Below are 21,926 nucleotides of genomic sequence, written 5' to 3'. Positions count from 1 at the left end.
AATTAATTAGTCAAGCGGACATATTACGGGATTTTTCCGACCGACTCAGTCAACCGTGTACATCACGCTAATTGTGAGTCGACATAAGGCAACCAAGTAACGAGCTGTCTAATATCGAAATGTACCAATCCTGAAAGCTAACGCACCAAACAAGTTAATGGTAGCCGAACATGGACCGTGTAATACAACGATCGTACGGGTTTTGCTATCGCTTATAAGCGGAAGCTGACAAGAGTTGAAGCGTCTTCGATAGACGCGAACCCTTTGGGTGTAAGACCGGTCGATAATTAGCGAACGTTCGTATAGCTGGCTTCTTTCGAACGAGCCAATACGCACGATTACTCTAATTACTTGTATTAAAAACATACAATCGGTCCACTTGACAACGTCATACACGACTGGACGAGTATACGAGCACCATGTATCAGTGCACTGTTCGGGCAGTAACGATCGTAGTAATATTCATGAACTGGTCGGCACTGTCCGTAACACCAAGGACGCCTCAATTTTCTCGTACGCGATGCAGAAATTTATATCATGCGCGCGTAAAATTTGCGTGGGTATTGTAAATCGTCACATTTTACACGATTATTAGTTTGCGTGTTTGCATTCTAATTGCAGAATGTAAATTGCGTGCACCGTCAGAAAGTTGTACAATAAAATAGTGGTGAGACTATGCTATGTATTCCAAAATCTTTCGAAATTTTTTAAAAATCTAAAACAGTGAATTAATTATACAACATCTAATAATTAAAAAGCAAAAAATTTCGGTTGTATCCATTCGAGCCTAACACGCCGATGGTAATGGTTTTAAGTACTTTTCGGACGATCGATATTCGATTACTACATCCAGCCAAGTTTAATAGCGGACGGGAAATTCCGTATGGTGTATCGAACGACACCCTTGATGCATCCGGTAATGGGACATGAAATTCCATTTCATCCATATCGAAGCTTTCACGCTAAAGACAGGTATCCTCGAACATTGGATCGCACGCGACAGATGCGTCGCCCCTCGTAACTTTCCATGGGGGATTAGAAGCAACAAAACGAATTCCACGGTGGTTTAACGCGACAATATAATTGTATTTCCTCCGAGGCGCTGCTCGAACGCGCCGCCAAAGCAGTCGCTCGTTCTCCACGCTATCTTCATTCCGCTTCCACCCTTCCAGCCCTTCTAATCACTTTCGCTTAAAGCGACCGTATCGAATGGCGTACCGCAAAAACTTCTCTCCTATCAATTATATGTAAACCGCGGGCGTAACCCGTTCGTGAAACGAAGCGTATCAAACGCGCGAACGAACGATTCCACGGCACGGTCAAGATTACAAGAATCATTCCGTAAAAGAAGAGAAAGAGCAGAAGGATGAAGTAGGAAGAAGTAGAAAAGCGTAATGTTCCACGTTTTGTGCAATTTGCCCCCGGCGGTGCTTTTACGTGGCTTCGATGCGTATTTAAAGTCTCGATTACGCACGCAATCACGCCTTTATAGTTATGTGGAAGCGTGTAATAACGCACGACGCGATACATAATCAAAGAGGCGCGCACTCTTCGGTAAAAGTGGTTAAAAGTTGCTGCCGATCCGCACAATGCTTGTATAACCTGTAATAGCCAGGCTGGCGCCGACATCGGTTCTTCGTCCGTAGTAGACCTCCATGGGGCATTTATGGCGTGCTGCACGATCGCATCGTGATACCCATTGCGATACCCATTGCGATGCTCGTACGAATACCACGGAATTTATCATGACGCGTCGGACCGCTCGCGATTCGCCAGAGACTCTACAACCTACAGACGCGATAAGCTTAACTAGACCCCCCTGGCTGACGTACGACGAAAGGGCAGCGTATTCCAACGCAGCTCCTTATTTATCACAATTTGCGCTGCGTCGGAGGAGCGGTTCGCGGTGACCTTTTCCATACGCGCCACCCATCACCAATGTATCAGTGATACTTTATTATAGCACCCACTTACGATGTGAGTCGAACGTAGCCGAAGGAAATGCTCGTTGATCCGACAAGTTCGCGATTTTCATTTTGTAATCAAACGTGTACGTTGATGACCAAGGAAGCGAGATTCAAGAAGAGAAGTTACAGCGCAGAGTTGCTACGAGAAAAATATTATATCGCGTGCTTGATTGCGATCCTTCATTTTAATTGGAAAATTAATAAGTAAGAATTACCGTTACTAGAATATAATATGATAGTACGGCGGTGAGCATATAAAATAAAATATAAAGAATACAGGCGTATGGCGAACATGAATATGTACCGAGTCGTACATGGCGTTGTAAGGAGCTAAAAGAAGAATGTAGGATAATATATTATTTTTGGAGTCGATTACTTTACGCTCAAACATGTAAATTAGCCACGCGTTTCTCTCGATATAATGTGTCCTGTTTTCTCATCGTACAAGCGAAAATCTGAATAAACATGAAGCGAAAGAGTATAATGATATAATAATCGAACCAAATAGCAAACGACGAAGGTCGCAAAGTAATTACGACCAGATAATGCGAATAATATTAGAAGCACCTGCGACAAGATTAAAAACGCGGTTGTGTTATTAGAGTATTAACTTTAACGTTGCCATATATCGCGTGGAACGCGCGAGCTTGCATTCTTATCGCGTTGCTTTCACTTTGCGCCTGCAATTAACAGTTTTGTTTGTTTTCGCACCGAGGTGATCAACTCGACAAAGAACAGATTTATCGTATTCGCTTTTGATGAAAGATTTGCGTTAAAGTGTAAATATAATCGAGCGTGCACGGTACGTACGCACGTGGAACGTGGCATTTCGAGCATTCCGCGGACAAATAAAGCCTTCAACTTTCAATGAATTTATAATGTCGTGAAGAGTGATCGCGCAGAGTGTGCGTGCACGCACGTTTTTGATCTGCGCGAGTGAAATTTGCGAACAAGGTGCTGGGGAAGAGGTTATGTAGATGAGATAAGTTAACTACAGGTCCGTAGCTGTAAGACAGGACATGAATAATACGGTCATCGACCCATAATTGTGTTGCATTTTCTGGTCAAGCAAGATCGTTGAAATCCTACCTCCTGCGTCCCAGATTCCGCCATAATCGAAGAGAAAACGAAGCAAAAATTTTCTACGACATCGATAAACGACACCGCACGCCATGGCGTTGCCGAGAACGTCCCAGAATACTTTATCATTCTTTTCGCTTCGCGCTATCGTTACGAAACGTTACACCTTCGTTTTCAGACGATGCATGCAATTTCGAGATTAAGCGATAAAACTGAACGGAATCCTTGCGCGAAAGCTTTAATAGAAAAGCGATTTCTAAAAATCTTTCCACCGTAAACCTGCAGTCGTTGTTCGACTTGTCGGAGTACATCATCGGTAGAAATTCTATACGCTGCTGTTAATCTTGCTTAAGGATCGCGAGTAGAATGGGACATAAGTTAGCCAGTTGATTTACAGTTAATTATGGTTAACAAGCAGTTTAGTCTGTTATTAAGCTCGCGTTTAAAGGCCAAAATCCCAAGACGTATAAATTACTCTTCCAGGGAAGCGAACGGAATGGGATGGGTGCGTAGGGCGTTGAATAGCGCACAGCCACCCCCCTCTGAGAACTCTAATCGCTCGACATATTTCCAAATTAAGGGCCAGCGAACGGGTCGCAGGGTCGTTCATGCTGTGATTTTAAATGGCGAATCTACCGGCGACTGTTTGTTTCGAGATTTGTTACGGCCTCCCTCAAGAAGGCCCTCACACTCTGCTCCAAGCTGGCAGCCTGAAGGGAGGTATTGGCATGCTGGAATTCTGGACAGGCATCGAAGTTGATCGATCCGGCCCCTTCGACGCCTCGTTGAGGTCGAAGGTCCGAGCTTAATGACAGTCGTAACAAATGGACGGTAATGTCATAATCGAATGCCGCTGAACACCGGCAATTTCGTCGCCCGATCTGACTGATGGAAGAGCCTCGATCCCGGCTGGATATACACACACTGACTCGCCCTTTTGTCCAAGGCGAAAAGAATGGAGCAATTACACGGAGCGTCGTATAATCGATCATAAAATCACCATTTTCACAGGCGGATTATCCATTTGCATAATCCGTAATCGTATTACGCTGTTTGTCAGATAGCATTAGGAAAGCCGGTCAGGCGGAAGCTCGACTCGGGATCGATTCGGAATATCGAAATTGACAGGAAGTTCCGATCATCGATCTAAATACGACAGAGCCTCGTAGTCGTACAGGAGGATCTAGCGAGCACGAAACGTCAGAACAGAAAGGATCTAACCGATGGACGCATAAGTACAAACGATCTATCGATAAAGATCGACGGGTGCATAGAGCATACGTTGCGGCAGCCAAGTGCCATTAGTATGATCTATATCTGTGCTTCTGCCGGCTACCGATCCCACAGATCTTATCTGGCAATGGCTACCTCTCGCTCCTTTTCGTATCTTTCCATTGGACAAGAGAAAAGAGAGTGGCCCCGAGGATGTTCTCCCCGTTATAGTTTCTGGGCCTTACTTACATATAGATTGCCTCTCATTTCTTACACCCGAAATATTGCCAATCGTAAGAGACGTGCGCGCACCGTCGCGAGCCTCAAAATTGCATTTGCATACGGGGCAGATTGTCCCGTTCCACGTGTAAAGGACCTCGCTCGTCCTTGGTGGCTGCTCGCGTCCTTTGTCCCCACTCTTCGCGTGTATCATCACGGAGAAATGAGTCGTCGAAAAGCACGTCATTATCGGCCGACCAGTGGAGAACGAAGAAAAAGAACTGCCGCGCGAATGAAACGAACCTCGAAAACGAACATTTGGCAAAGATGGTTTCATCGAATTTTAACGGCGATGCTCCCTTCCTCGCCATCGTTCCGTTGGCTAACCACGCGCTCGCGCGATAATTATTCAAAAATTCGTGGCGAACACGAATCCCTTATCCCCCCGTTCGCTTATCTCGAAAGTTTCAGCCTTCGAGCGTTAAACGACCGCCTTACGTGTCCTATTAGAACGATAAGGCTAAAAGCGATCCTGTTTCTCGTTTAAAGTGTCCGCTGTTAACATATTCCTTCGCGGTTTTTGTACTCGCTTATACTCGTGATAAATTCTCCACTTCCTCTCTCCCTCTCTCCGTATCTTTCGTCTTTCGCCACCGTGTATTCACAGTGGTCGATGTTGAAATTCATCATTCGATTTGGATAACGAGATCACCGTCGTCGACTAGTTTTCCATTATTCCATCTACAAAGAGCACAAATAAAAGGAGGGATGTCACAGAGCTTAAGTATCCCAGCGCGTTATCGTCGTTAATCAATACGTTCGAACAGCTCTGAAAGGAGGCTACTTGAAAATAAATCGGACAGACATATTGGTAAACACGTATTCAAAGGAAGAGAGGAATGAGAAAAAGATGAAAAAACAACGAAGAAGAAACGCATGGCTGCTCGTGATTCACTTCGGTTCGGTCAACTGGTTTCGTCTGATCTCTTCATGAAAGGGAGGTGGGTCCTCTTGTCGATGGTTTTCGGCGATATCGTTGGCCACCGTGAATGTCGGATTCATCGATAACTTCGTTGCGGACTATTTGTAATCTGTATATTCACCTGTCGATCCATCAATCCGCCGGAGAATCAAGATACCGCGCGTTCCATTTCTCGCCAACGCTGCTAACACTACGTAAACTCGTAGCCCACGTATGCACTCCATCCGTACTCGATTGGAAATCGAATGACAGTTAGATTGATAGCAATATTATCGGGACGTCTTCTATCAGGCTGAATCGATGACACTACGAATTATTGTCTCGTATAATGCAGCAAATTTAATAGGAGTAATAGGTTAAATGGAGAACAATTTACGCGATAGGATTCGTTAAAATTTGTAGAGAAAAAGCATCAATTGGATTTTTTGTACGTGAAATACAATTTTTTTTTTTTTTTTACGATATCAAGTTAATTGTCTTAATGATCTATGACGTACTTAGAATTTTTCGAAGAATTTTAAGCTACGTGTCGCACGAACCGATCGATAGGCGATCAGAACCAGGAAATGGTATGAGATTCCTAGTATTAGATACCGCGATAGAGAGAATTGAATTTGATTATGGCTGTTTGTTGGACCGTATAATTATGTCTGTCAAAATATCAGCCTCCGAGTGCCTTTTGTCGGAACACGATCATAGATATTTGCGTTGCAGCGTAGAAAAGGGTGTCAAGGAAAATAAAAACATCTTCCTTGATCCTTCGTAGCATCCCGTGAAACGTTCAATTAATTTCCAACGGTACGCCCATGAATTTCGTGATCGAACGTCGCCTCGATGTCACGGTCGTCCATCGCAGCCATGAAAGAATTTAGGAACAAACACAAAAAGGATCTAATACGAAATCTGTCCTCGCATATTTTTACGGCCGTCCATTACATCCACGTGCTTATTTTCGTTTCTATTCACCTTCGACCGCCCGTCCTTCTCCACCCACTCCTACTTTTGCTGCGCCTCCCTTCTTCTGTCCAGTATAATAATTAATGACCGCTCCTACGAAGAAGGCGCCGCCACCCAGGCTCGATTCTTCTCGACCGCAGAAAATAATTACAAATTTGAGAACGACTATTATTAATTCACAGTTCAAACACCTAATAGAAGAATAATCGCGAAACACACGAAATATCTAAGGAGCATTAAAATGTATACGTTACTCAGCCACGAAGATCGAATAAATATTTAAAGAGGAACTGTTCACCGATACGCTGGCATTGCAGCTAGCCTCCTCGGCGAATAATTCCTATTGGACACAGATTACGTCCGATAGCGTTATATCGTACGAATTGTACGTATGTCGAAATCTGTATCGTCGTAGCCTAACGTTCAATGTTTATCCTATATAGAGATAACTAAATAAAGTCATCCCCGATAACAAGCGTTATCCCGAATAAGTTAAAAATGGGCAGCTGAGGAATGCAAGACAGCAGGCAATTAGTGGACGAGGAAATGAAAAAAGGGTACGTTTCGATACAAGCGGGGCCCAGACCGAGGGGAAGGGCCTTGAGACTCGAAAATCGATTCACCAAACAAATGACTCAGTTACGCGCTACACATTCCAACAGCCGTTGATCTCTCGGTTTTCTTTTCAACGTTGCTGCTTGTTCGAGTCCGAGGCTCCGCCATTTTAATGACCCTCCTGGCACACAAACTCGAGGACGCGAACGGAGTCGGGCAAACAGCCGGAGACGGGAAAATAAAGGGTCGAGGCGGAGACGAAAGGAGACCGTGAACGTGGCAAAAGAAAGGTCTGTTATTATACCGGCGTGGACACAGAAAATTGCCGGACGATCAAAAGGGAAAAAGAAGTGAAAAAGAGAAACGGGAAAAGAGCGAGCAGCAGACGGAGCCAAAACCACCACGTGAAAAGGCGTGGTGGGGTGTGGTTAAATTTGTCGGGGGTTGGTTTGCCTTAGATTTATATTTCATAAATCACTACAAGCCCTCTTCTTACGTGGCCAATGTTCGAGACAAGAATATCTTGACTATTAGGTTCTTAATGAGTCGTAAGCAAGTACTTACTGCTAAAGATAGGTGTCCATTTGAGAGTAAAACTATCGCGAATTGCTCTCGAGAGAATACCACTTGTTAGCGGACAGTGCGTTGACAGTGATTATTTGATCAGATTATGACACGGATAGTCGCTTTCAAAGGAGTGTCCACTAGCGAGGTATTCTCTCGAGAGGAATTCGCGATAGTTTTACTCTTAAATGGACACCTACCTTAATCCATATTCTATAATCTTTATGTCGAGTGCGTTTACTTTATCGCACAAGATAGACGTAATCTATATGTCTACTCGGTAACACCAGCTTTGCATACATTATATTGCGTGTAAGAAAGATATCGCAGTGATAATAAGGAATGAAACTTTCTAATGAAACTGCAGCTTTCGGAGCAACATTAAACGTAGTAAAATATCGAAGTAATTACGCAAGACGCGTACACCACTCGTTTCTTACTCCAGTCTGTATAACTTGGCGTTTCTAAATTTCTATTCGTAATCTTTCTGCATTACATAACGGGACATTCCAACTCCAAAATCGTAGGTCTCGCCAAATATTTTCTCACGTTCACAGGAACTTGTTGAAATCCTCCGCATACCTGGCACGCCACGTAACAACGTACCACGTGATAATTCGAACAATGCTCGTTCGCGAACTATAGAAACAATGTCCCCGTGCTATCGCAATAGCGTTTCGCCTCAAGAGGAAATTGAGCATGTCCGAGGAATCGGGCGCAAATGCAGGATCCACGGGGTTCGTTCGTATGTCAACACGCGGCTATAAGTCGCGACAACCGGTATCGGTAGAGGGGTCTTCGACAGAGGAAACGTTTAGCCGGAGTAAAAGGACCGCCGATTAGCTTATCTGGAGATATAGGCAAAGCTGATTGGTAAGGGCCGCTTATCAGCGAGCCACTTAATCGTCTCGCGCGGTCGGTTCGACTGATCCTGCCGAGTTGTGAATCCGATTAGGTATACGTTTTATATCTCATTCGGGATTCGAAAGGCACGCACGAGTCGTGGCGGTTCCGACTCCGAATCGAGCTCGGAGCTCGGGTTACCTTTAAGGAGCAAGCTTTTAATTTGAATCTGTAACGTGTACCGGCGCTTCCACCGACCTTATATGGAAATGATTTATCAGTGGCGTAAGTAGGATTCTTTTATTCGCCGCGAGATCTCCTCCCCCATCAGATAACTAAACATCGTCAAACGACTCGGGTTTCCCATTCCCATGATCGCCGCATTTCGCGTTGCATCAGATTTCATCGGACCACAGAGTTTCGTCGACCGTCGTTTGATCGAAAAATTTATAATAATTCGTGGAAACACGGGCGTATTTGAGGATCGATAAATCCTTCGAAGCGGACCATCATTATCTTCGATCTCCGATTGAGAAACGTAATATTTCCGTAAGAAAAGGGGAGGGCGGAGAATTTTGAATTTCAAGTTGGTTAAATCAAGATTACGCCGCTGCCTATTGTAGGTATATAGAGAATCTTGGCGAAGCAAATGGACCTTTGCGGCCTGGATTCGCCTTTCCGTTGTTCGCAGTTTTCAGACGACAAAGAGAAAGGCTATGGAAACGTTACATCTTGATTGTACGAGATGAAAACCGCCGCTTTTTTATATTCCAGCGAGAGGAATTTTAATTTTCTCGAGAAAACAAAAACTGGTTCTTCCAGCTATAGGAACCGCCGAAAGAGACAAGACCGAAAGAGGAAGAGAGAGAATCGGACGGCGAGGGAGAGAGTTGGGTGCATCCACGGCATTCCACCCACTCGAAGTTCGGCCGAGGAAGAGTCTCGAACGCGTCTATGACATTCCACCCACTGTTTGGTTTGTTCCCGGTGAAAAAAAAGAAAGAAACGACACGTGTCAAAGGCAAACACGAAGTAGAAGGTCGAGGAAGTGTTTTGTTAAGAACGGTTTTCTTGAGTTGTCGATGATCGATCGATCCGTAGCACCGCGATGATTTCTAGTCACGTTCTATAATTTGTATAATAAATGTAAAATATGCTGGCTCGACTCCACCCTGATACCCGTTGAAAAACTTAACGAGTACCGGTAAACGAATAAATTTTCGACGCGAGGACTTGATTTATTATTATTCAACAAAATCCGTAGATGTCTGGCGCGGTTGTGCCGCGTGTGTAACTCTCTTTTCACGCATAATTCGACGGTCCATCCCCGGCTCTTTGCTCCGCATAATGAACGTGTAATTACGAAATAATTACGATGTTGCAAAAGGAACGGCGAGTCATGTTCCGAGGTAAACATCGACCAAAAACAACCTCTGACTGCCGCGGTTCTTTTTTCGCCGTTTTATCTTCATCAAACGTTTTCGTCGGCAATGTGCTCCAAGGGTTCTCCGGCCGGAGTCTCCAACCGTTCTCGTGTCTCCACGAGTGGCTAACACGGTGAGCAGGACTGTGCGGCTTGTCGCGGCGTGATGAATCGCCAATTACCATACGACCCGTCACTCACGCCTTTCTTTTTCCATCCCCCTTTCGAACGCTTCCCACCCAGCGCCTTTACGCGGCAACCTTGGTGACGCCAATCATGCTCGACTACGCTCTACACGGTATAATATCTTCGTCTATTCTTAGAAAAATATACGATAGCCGCCAGCGACGATTCATCATGCGGTAATCACGCGCGAACTTCCAACCATACGACCGGTGTATTTCCTTTAGCGTAGTTATTGCCTCGTGAAATTCGCTGCAATCTTTCGGACAACGAATTCTGCTGTTTACATTCATCGGGACAATCGGTACCCAATTAGACGAACTCGTGCCGACAGAATCTACTTATCTAACCGAGAATTCCCAAGTACGTTTGGGCGAGAAATTGTGAAAAGAATCAGCGAGCTATTATTCTTAATAAGCGTAAGGAAAACTGTAGTATTCGAGAAATTGCGCCTGATAGTTGCACGATACCGTGAGAAAGTATCACGACGGTTCACAATAATGTAACACTGTATGTAATAGTATCGCGATTATTAACGAATTCAAGCCACGTATCTCTCGACGGTTTCGATCACGTGTCGTAATGGAGGGGTTCAGTGATGTCCGAAGCGATAGTCGATTATCGTATTTGTCATTAATTGGTGCTAGTCACGTACGATGGTCCAAATGCTGGACGGAATACGGTAGAGGGAGCAATTTGAAGGGGACCCGCGGAATTCTTCGGTTGGTATTCGTTTTATCCCGTTTCGCCCTTGCCCGTTTTTTCCCTGGTCCCTCGACAGGCGAGACGAGCGGTGCCTCGGTATACGCGGCTCATACGCGCACGGGGACCTGTAATTGAAAGCTGTTACGCTTGGTATTTTATGGCTTTGTCCTCGAGGCATGCAAAACTCGATTCTTAAGGTCCTCCGACGCGGACGGGGCCGTCTTAAGTAACGGGGCACGAAAATACGCGCCTCCTAATTAAATCCGACTAAATTCATCAAAATCGTCGTTAAAGCCGCCGTTGGCCACCACCCTCGGGCGGTAGCCAAAGCATCGTTGCATCCTTAACGATCCTTGCCGCGAAAACGAGATTCCGATCTGTCTAATTGCCGCTCCGCGGTGTCCGAAACCTGCAGCGAGAATTCCGATCGGAATCGTGCCACGATAGGAAGGTCGTTCGGCCTCGAGCTCGTAAATAACGACGGATCGTTCTTGCCGATCGACCACGGCCAACGAAAAAACTCTGGATCCGTGAGCAACAACAACGGCAAACGTTCAATCGTAACTCACGACGTATTTTTCCGTGACCGCCTACTTCTCGGCGCGAATCGCTTCCAACGGGAATTAAATTGCCTCCCGGACAAGGGCCACACGCTTCAACGGAATTACGGCAGGGAAACTGCTCGCGGTGAATCGCTTCGATAATTAGATCGCGTCCAATAATATCTCGTGACGGCGAAACGAGAAAGATAAAGAGACAGGAATTCTAATAGAACTAGATAATGGGCTGACGATATCCACGGAGAAGAGGTTCGAGAACTGTTCAAGCAATCGATGTCGAGCGAGAGGCACGAATTCTTCCTCTCGTTGAATCGTGCGGCACGAGCTTGTGCTCGAGGTGAGACAATAATATCGATAATAACAGCAATAATAATAATAATAATAATAATAACAATAATAATAATAATAATAATAATAATAATAGCAGTAATATTTTTATGTGTAACCGAAGAAGCAACGAGCGAGTGGGTGAGGTTACGGCTCTTTGACCTTTGGAAACCTGGTTAAGGAATCACCAGGCTCCGATGCACGTAATCGCCGATCTTAGAACGAAGGGATCGGTAGCCTGCGCTGGTTGGAAGGTGACTGGAAAAACGAAAAAAGTCTTTCGTGTCACGATGAGCCAGCGACGCCGTACTCCGTGAAAGATAAAGGGTCGCTTGAAATAAAACACGAGCCACTCTGGCAGCTCGAAGCTGAAGAAGAAAGCGGCGAACCAAGAAGAACGTCCGAGCCAAGAAAAAGAATAGGTAGTAGCGAGAGAGCGCCGGCAAGCTTGGTTACGTTGAGAGACTAATTGACGCGGGGCTCGGGAAAAGAAGAGGAATCCGTGTTGGTGCAACCCCGCTAAATACCGTGACACGCGCGCAAATTAATAGGTGGTCTCTGTATACCGAAGAGAAACGAGTAAATTGAAATTTCTACGGTGTTATGATACGTCGAGTTAAACCAAACCAGTAATTCGACTAAATCTTGTTTGTATAATGCATATGAATTATAATAATTGCTGAAATCAAGACATACGCACACCGCTTTGCGACGATTAATTTTCTCAACTCTCATAACTGAAAAATTTATTTTAAAATACCGTGCCAACGTGAAGGGAGTTCCCTCAACTTCGTTAACGTGCGCGAATCACAGGAAGTAACAAATTAAGCTACGATGATTCTACGAAGCTTTATAAGGAGCCTACACGAAGCTTATCGTAGAAACGCACACGTAACGCTCACAGGAGTGTCTCAAGAGCTTTTTTTTCACTGGGAGACTGGCGCCTGAACGTTTCAGAGAGAAACGTGTGAACAGCTGCCCGTGAGAAAGTCTAGGAATATCTACGGCGTCAAGTGAAATCTTTTAATTAGGACCAATTCGAGGGTGGAGGATCGCCATGCGCGCTTGAATAAATGAGTTACCCTTCGTCCTTCTGGAGTCCAGGCAAATTGGAAGAGATTGGGTCCATGGCCTAAGGCAATTCGTTGATCCTGACGCTGGGCTCGCCTCTTCACGGGCCATACAGCAGGAAACGATGCGTATCTTTTCTATTTATGGCGTCGTATTGAACCCGGTGTCGAAATGAAACTCCTTCGAAAAAAGGAAACGCCAGTGCGACTCATTTTTCACGGCCGTAAATAACATTAACTCCCGACAGCGCCGAATGTGGCTCACGGAAATTCAATTTCAGATTTATTGTTCCTGCGATTCGGAATCGACTACGATATCACGAAGCTCGGACAAGAAATTCTTTCTTCGGACCTGTTTGTTCTTCAACGGTGCCTCGGATGGTCGAGGTACCATCGTTAAAAGCTTTTATCGCTCGGTTAGGTGAAGGGAGGACGGTGACACCGGCGTATCCGGAAGCGCGTGGCCTCGCCGTTCTTTTTATTCCCGCGACGACGGAAAACGAGAATCGTCGCCCGCCTAAACTAGCGCGCGCGGCTGTGAAAATAATCGTGAAAACGCACGAGTTGAAGAAAGGCGACGGAACGGCTAGTGTAACAGAGTTAAACGTAATAAGTAACGATTTCTTTGACTAAACAAGGAGCACGGAACACGAAGAGAACCACGAGAGAAAGAAAAGGGATATCTTCCACGTAGGATTCTTATGCAAATGAGTTGTATAAAGACGTCCGTTCGGACATCTTTAAATAGTGTTCCTCGAACGAAATTACCCTAATTTTGTCCCGATACGAGCGTCTGCTTCTCCTCTTTTTCAATTTCGTAGGAACGCGGCAACCGTCCCGTATTAAGTTACCCGAATGGACAAGCTGGCCAAACGGAGCGAGGCCGCGACTAATTTTTCAGCGGCTCGCCTTACAAAGCGTGCATAATACGCGCCCTCGGTGCACACTCGTGGCTCTGGCAATCAACCGCCTACCTCAGCCACGAGCAACACGAACGAATACTGGTAAATCGTACTGAGCAACGACCCAACGACTAATCCCTTGGAATCAGCCTCTGTACACACTCTCTTCTCTCTATATCTTCGCAGCGGACGCGCAGTGACAGATGCATTAAACCGCGCATTACACGTTGCAATCTGCTTAAGAAATTATTAGAGAAATTTGAAACGATCATTCGGATCTAATAACGTTGTTATAGCCGCGTTGCTTTCACACGTCAACACATACGTTAATCAACGATATATTTTTCCATTGCGAAAATCACACATATTATTCATAAACCTTCCAATTACCGTGCCCGTTTGATAACCACTTATTACACGTGATTCTTCAGCTATTGTAAAGCGAGCTGTGCATTTCGCGAGAGGTTTGGTCATCGTTAAATTGGTAAACGTACATTGTAGATATATTTGAATCGAAATATAGACTATAACATTTTGCAACTTGCAAGTTATTAATACGATATTTTTATTTGTCCAAGTATATCAATATCCCGAATACAATTGCTACCAAATACTTGTTTAGATTTGGCAATTCTTTCATAGTGAAGAATACAAAAAATCACTTAGCGACTGAACAAATTTCGCAAGGCGGAATGCGTAAAAATATGTGCGATAAAGTGATAAGGAATATAGTGACTCGCTGTATAGAAACGATCTTCAATATTACCCGAAATAGAAGAACGTTTTAAAAATTTCTATCGATAGAAAATAATAATATGCATTATACACGAAAGAGAGCCTCTGCTCTGCAGTGTCTCGATCAGAAATCCACTGGAGTAAATACAAATCACAATATTTATACCTGGAAAGATAGCCGGCTATTTCTTGCCGGTGAAAGTAATACATTTATTCCCCGTCACGGCTGATTGTTCGATTATCGGATTAGCAACGGATCCCGATTTTTATGTTCCAGCACGGCGGTCTTTGATCTCGAACGCGTACGAACGTGTACCACCGAACGACAAATGACACGCGCCATTAAAAGCCGCTGTTATAAATTGCAATTACCGATCTACGCGGATCGTGCAATGCCATCGCTCCAATACGCTTTCCCTCGTCGTTGCGCCTGTCAAAAGAAATTGAACCGCGTGCACGCATCTTTGTAGCCTCTAACCATCGGCCGGATTATCGAGAGATTCAAACGGTCGATCGGTATTAAAATTTATCGATCGCGTTAAAGGTAATTCAACGGAGAACCGTGTCACGAGGATGGACATTTAAGCTGCATGAAACTTAAGTCCCGCTTGAATTACAGGGGAAATGATACGCCTAGAATATCTCGCTATATGTATAGTGATATTTTCGATCGAACAACCATTAGCGCGATTGAAATTCTAACGTCGTGTCCAATCGACGCGACATACATATATATACATATATATTTGCAACAATATCAAAGCTGTACGGGTTATCGCATAATTAGCTGTTTCACGTGTGAAACTCGGTTACCCATTTCGTATCAGCCAGAAACTATATATCATAATCTACAACGCAGCAATTTCATGGTGCGTTTGCGAGGTAACAGCTTGACGGAACGTGGCCACGGGAGCAGACACACTCGATCAACTCATCTCGCTTCTGTCCGTGTCCCTTCGTTCAGCCAGATATCGATCGAGGAAATCATCATCAGCGGCATGCCGGCCATTTTATACACATGGCGGCGCGTGGGCGCCAAGATAATTACCGTTTTGAAATCGTATACGTATGGAGATTGATAGAGTTGCGGCGTCTTAACAATAGTCACAAACCCGATCGACGATTCATTATCGACTTTCTTTTCAATCGTAGAAACGGTACATGAGAAGGACAGATACAAAACCATTGTTCCTTTATACTCCCCTATATAAGGTATAAGGATGACTATGCAGGAAACTATGGTTGCGTATAGGTGTGATCGGCCTAATATTCTTCATGCGGTAGCTGCAGGGATCCGAACGTTTCTAAGATTTAAACGAATATTATCCAGATGAATTAACGCGTTCTTCTCCTCTTCTTTAAATCTAATTAAAATTACTTCGTGACTTTGCAACGAACGGTGAATAACATATTATCGAATTAATGGAAATCCGAAGAGTACTATTGGTTTGCCTGTATGCTAAAGTAAAATCGTACGTGTAACGACGGGCGTTTCTCCGAAGCAAAATTCTACAGCTTTCACGACAAATTTCCCGCGTTCCGAAACACGCGAAGGTATTCCTCGCTTTCTAATAAGCAATCACCTCGGACCTAATCAGTCTTATTTATCATACTCTTTCCACACGTCGCATTTACCAATCTATATACGCACAGCATTTTCACGCACCTTCCCAAACGAACCTCGCTGTTCTGTTGATAATGACTTCTCGCAGCAACAACACGCACACACACGTTTCCTTGCTCTAAATTTCAAGCGAACCGTGCAACACCTCGACTTTCTACAACCACCACACAGTTGTCGATACATCGTACAACGTGAAAAACACTCGATCGCCGATAGAATAATAAATTATTTCACGGTTGGGTTTCCTAGGCGCATAGAAAACGCGCGTTCCGATTCGCGTTTCGATTCGCGTAACGAGGACGTTGCGTGTCCCTGGCGTATATTTCAGTCGAATCCAGGCACAGTGCCATTCCACGACGCAGCGTGGAAAATATCCGCGGCGTGGGAGAAGCAGCAACCCTGACGACCGATACGGGAAAGAGTCGGATGAAAAATCCTCGAAATCGGGCACACCTGGGCCGCGCGTTATATAGGTAGGGCGTGTCGATGTTGCTACAGCTTGGCAAAATGCGTAGGCTGTCCGCGTATTATGCTGATCCCCCGAGTGACTCGGTATACGCCGAGGTCTGAACTCGCGCGCGAGGCTTGAATTGACTTTCAGGGCTGGCGCGCGCGCGCGTCCGCGTCCACGCAGAAATACCGTGGCCTGTCGCATTGAAAACGCGCGTCAAGTGACGCGGCCATACGTGCTCGCGTACATAGGTACGTGGGCGACCGCTATAGAGCACCGGGAGGACCAGGTGTCGCAGGTAGCCAGCGGTTGCCATTTTCCGCGCGAGAGCCTGCCGCGAAAAATCGACGACAACGCGGGTTCCCACGGTTCGAATCGGTTCGGGGAATGTGGACGCGCGAATGTGCGAACACCGCGTCAAAATCCACGACTGGATTTTTCTCATTCGAAGCGTGTGTTTGGTGAAATGTGGTTTTATCATTTTGTTTTATTGGATCATACTGGCTAAAAGATATAACACTCCTTCGCTCGCAGACACTAAAAGCCTGATATACTTGTAAGGCAGAACTTGTCAGTCGAAGAAATAAAGGTTGCTCTTTCCGACTATATCGTAAAAGTTTGAATGGTATCCACTGAATGTAAGAATGATGTAGAAAGGGAAATATACGTCGATGATATTTCTTCCAAGAGAAGATGAAGATAACGTAAAGAGAAACAGGAAACGATAGGAGCAATATTGTAACTGCAATGATAGATAAGACGAACTTCGGAGAACTTTGCGAACGTAGAAATGGAGAGAAATCGTCGTTCGGTTAAAACGAGACGATTCTAAGTACTGAAACGTACCGAGATCGCGAAACAAGTATCTTTTTCTTAATCTGCAAATATTAATAATCATCGATAACGACCTAATTTTCCAGCACTTTCTCAATTATCCGAGCGTACTTCCCGAGAACCACTAATTAAACGTTACTTAAATTTATCTTCCCAGAAGGTATTACTCCTTATATGTCACCGGAGAGTCACAGGCTTTATTACAAGTCACACCGTGTCAGAAATGCAACGACGTTATGATTAGCAAAGGCGCCAGATTGACGCGGCCAGCGAGAAAAACGATAGAGTTCGGAGGAGAAAAACGCGCAGAAAGGAGCAGCCGTATTAATCAATCCTGTCCGCTCCTCAACATTCCGTACGAGAGTGGCGATTTTCCTAGCGGCTCGAACCCTTTCATTATTTCGACCGAACGCTTCCGTATCGGTTGATTGGCGTTTGGCGCGAACTAAGCCTCCAACCAATTTGAATTTTAGCCGGCGGCACGTTCTCGAGAAAAGCTCCTAATTACACACGACGCCTTTCGGAGAAATATCGGCGACATTTTACAACGACTACTATATGGACGTGCGATCGACTTGCAAATGACGTGGAAAAGGAGACGAACCGAGAGAGAACAGTGATATCGTTGTCGGTAGGCGGTATTGTAAGTTATCGAGACCGAACGATTATCTCTAACACCTAGGGCCCGCCGGAACGACGACCACTTTTATTCGTCAAAATCCCTAGGATACCATCGTCGTTGACATCGTCGAGTCTTTCGCTTGTAAGCCGATCTTCGAAAAAGAATAAAACCACGGGTGCTCCGTCGGCTCCGCATTTAACCCCTTCTTATTAAATAAATCATTCGTCCCTTTACGCCGCCCAGCCAATATCTCAGAGTCTCATCTTATAACTCCTACATTAATTTCTCTAATAGTCTTGGACACCGCTTTGTCTTCCAAGGTGCGACACACGAAACCGGCATTACCTCTCCTATCGATAAACTTTAAACACAGTCACGATCGTCGTAAATTATCGACAAAAGCGATCGTACCCGTAACGGTTTAATAATAGAACAGAGCATTATTTTTGTGTGATTCGACAACTAGTCTCGAGATACCGTCTGGTAGACCTTGAACGCAGCGATACCTACTTGTCGCTCGACGATGCACACATTGTGTTAGCGCGGTTGCCCTACGCTTGCTGAACAATCTCAAACAAGACAGCGAACAAGAATAAACGTTGGCCGGATACAAATCCTCAGGAACGCGAAAACGTCGTACGAACGGTACCGTTGCTACCTTAAAGGCTGAAGTCACGAGCCGCGAACACATTTTTCGTAAGAATTAAAGGAGTCGTAAAATTACTTCTTTCGAATATGCTTTGCCGTTATTTAAATAGACGTGCACTTTTACGTATATACTTATGCGCATACCTTACGCGTGTTTTCCGTCCCAGCCGCGTCGTCGCGACTTATTCGATTGTCAAGAAGTGGAACCGCGCGCAATGCGTCGTCTTTCGAAAGTGCGAAATAGATACAACACTCACCTTTGACAGCGGCGTTGAGTCTGTCCAAATTCGCGAGAGTAAGAGGCACCGGACCAAAGTGCATCACTATCTTGTCCACGTGTCGAAGATCGCCGATTTCAGGATCGCGACGAGCCATGAAGATTCCCGTGTAACTGCGACGTATGTATTGGTCACATGTATCATTCAGCATGAGATCGAGGGTGGCGTTTAGTACACCCTTGATCGCTCTCTTAACGCGCACGTGCAACTGGCCGTTCCTCAGATCCTTGATTTTCCCCGTGAAGATGTAGTCCGCCTGACGAACCTTCCTCATAAAGGTGGTGTCGTTTCTGATCGCCGCCGTTAAGTTCGCTCGACAGTCGAGAAGTTCCCTGGTGGATGAGACGACCAGAGGTACCATGATGCTGGCCCATATTACCAGAAAACCGATTTTCAAGTTGACATCCATTTTCTTACACCGTCGTTTCACACCTTTCTGGCTATCACTTCATCACTCTGCAACATACGTTCACGCGATCTTTCGTCAATGTAGTAGATTGTTCGTAATTATTCACACACCATCGCACTCTTTAAATTCATGCTTCAATTAGCGGTGGCTCGATCGATTATTTCGGTCGATCCGCGTTAAAATCCTGCCTTGTCCGCATAACGTAATCGGTATCGAGTATCTACGAACGAAAATGATGGATGAAGCTCGGAAAGTCCCTGTAATACCTGGAAACTGATATCCCGAAACAGTCGCGAGACAAACGACCACCACGACTATGTCGATCGAAAAAGGATTTCTCTGCTTCGATCCTGATCTCGGTTTGATTAGTTCCCGGTTGTCGATCGAAGCATCGTTCCTCGAGAGATACCTGGCCACTCGAGCTGAGTCCTCTAAATGGAAACGAGTCCGATCTTACGAAGCGTGTGATCTTGAGCAACAGGTTGGCGCCGTGTGTCGACCCACGCTCACCGATTTCCAATCCGCGTGACTCGTTTCCCGTTCTACCAAGTGGCAAGTGCGAAACTCCGCGAGATTCGATCGCGTGATCGATAAACTGTCGATTCGGCAGCTCGCTCCCTCGTAGTCACCACGTTTTATCACCTGCTCGATGGGACTAGGAGCCGATTCCACGCGATATTGTTACGGAATGTACGATCTTCGACAATTTTACCCGTCCTACTGGAACATCGAGCGCGAACGAACGCGCAATAACCTGCACTTTATGTCCACCGATTCGCGATTCCTCTGTTCGTGCGGCTTGATCTCTATAAGATTCAATACGTTCGACTCGATAATAGACGACAGCCAGATTATTCAAATAGGAGGCTCGGAAAAAACGATTTCGCGCGAAAGTCCGCGAAAACGATCGATCGACTTTCACTTAAATCATACTTCCTCGCCGTCGATTCTGATTTGTTCGATCATCCTTGAAAGAAGAAGGAAAGAATCGATAAACCCACTCCGTTACACTCGCGACACACTAGAAACCGCACTGAGGTTTCCAAAACGTTCGGTAGTTCACTAGACGACGACTGTCACTGATCACTGACAAAATGAACATTATAATGCGCGAGTCGTACGATACGTTTGTTCGTAAATGATTGATGAACGTGATCGAATCGAGTATCGGGCAAATCGTCGAATCGTCGACGTGTGATCGAACGACGTCGAAAGTGCTGTCGAAACGTAGAACGAGAAAAAAAGAAAGAGCAATCGACGCTACCGACTTGGTTCGAGTCGATTATTGGACAATCGTAGATGTTCGGCTGACAGATGCAACGAGCCGTAGACACGAGATTAAGCGCTACCAAAAACACTGTCAACGCGAAGTTAGCGGCGCGCTCGACATTCGTGCTACCTCGGCGACTATCCGCGATCCTGCGCGAGAGTGAGAGAGCAGTGGTTGAGGTGGTGGTTGGTCGCGTGGAGGCACGCGCTGGACTGAGGAGGGCTAAGTGTGGATGCTGCAACTACAACGTGTAGGCGTAAGTCGCCTTAGACCAAGGGACCAAGAGGGAGAGAGAGATGACCGGCTCGGTGTGTGCACACGTCGCTCGCACACACGTATATCAAACAGATACACGCTCCCGCCTCTTTCGGTGCACACTCGTGTATTCGTGCGAGCTCACGAGGAAAACGGAGGGGAGTGAACAAGAGAGAGAGAGAGAGTCAGAGATGAGAGAAATCTTACCAAGACGAGTACGCTTCCTCCGTGTCTACCACGTGAGCATCCAAAGATGCGTACTATATGTGCTTGCTATTGACACACTTATACCTACACCGATGCAGGATTTTCTCGTACGTGCACCGCACACGAAATGCACGAAGGAAGATCGATGCACGTGAAAATGGATCGGCGCTCTTTCGCGTGAAATCGGAGAATCGACGGAAAACTTGAGTATATAGATCAACGTCGAACGTTCGACGGAAGAAATATTAGGATGCCAACTGTTAAATCGAGCGTCGTTGGCGTTGCGTGCAAGCCACGTTTTAACACCTCGACGCCTGGGATTTCGAAAACGTGTGTGACGGCTGGCAAAAAGAAAAAAAAAGAAAAAAATGGACGGTCGAGATGAAACGATCTAATCTATATCGACTCTAACGAGCTACAATCTCCAACGGTTTGTAATTGATGGCGACCGATAATACCGATAATGCCGAGTTCCATTGATGCGGTGACCGCACGTTCGGTGGTTAGTTCACCGCATCACCCACGAAACGCTGGGAAACCTCTTTAACGAGTCCGTCGAAGAAGTTAATGGGTCGACTTCGTCGGGACAACATACAAGGGAAGAGACAAGCTCTTGTTCGCTTATTTATGATAATAGTTTCCTTTGCGTGAAGCTGAACGGACCGAGACTGATCTACGGTGTCGTCAGTTATGGTACATCATAATTTCCGCGGATATTTATATGCTCGCGTACAATGTTATGCAGCACCAGAGCTTGGGCGTGGAAGGAATGAGATTCTTGTCTTGCACTGCCAACCAGATATGGTCTCGAGTTTCGAACTGTTCGCAGAAAACGATCCTCCAAGTAGATACTAGAACCGTCCGTTTTGACGAGAAAAACCCCAAGACACCTACGCGTTCTCTTACCATTCCGCGAAACGATTCCGACACCGTTCCCTCTAATTGATCAATTTTCCCGACCCATCGACACGACGATTCGCTTTCTTCCTTTTCGTTCATTAAATCGAACTAATATGCGACTGTACTGCCGCAAGAAACTGTCAG

The 21,926-nt window shown here is 45.5% G+C and overlaps 1 protein-coding gene across 3 annotated transcripts in view; it reads right to left on the bottom strand.

Annotated features, from left to right (window-relative positions):
• LOC100749423 (agrin-like) overlaps window positions 1-20,619 on the bottom strand; it is a 389,618-nt gene extending 368,999 nt beyond the window's left edge. For all 3 annotated transcript variants that reach the window (XM_033324077.1, XM_033324078.1, XM_033324079.1), the window contains exon 1: window positions 18,721-20,619. In XM_033324077.1, the coding sequence (XP_033179968.1) occupies window positions 18,721-19,150 (430 nt within the window). In that variant the 5' untranslated portion in view covers window positions 19,151-20,619. The remainder of the gene's footprint in view (window positions 1-18,720) is intronic.
• Between the last annotated feature and the right edge of the window lie 1,307 nt (window positions 20,620-21,926).

This window comes from Bombus impatiens, unplaced genomic scaffold, assembly GCF_000188095.3.
Source record: "Bombus impatiens unplaced genomic scaffold, BIMP_2.2 scf_1461, whole genome shotgun sequence".
Taxonomy (NCBI): Eukaryota; Metazoa; Arthropoda; class Insecta; order Hymenoptera; family Apidae; genus Bombus; species Bombus impatiens.
Note: the sequence above shows the minus strand (reverse complement) of the source record. Positions and strands in the feature narration are given on the sequence as shown.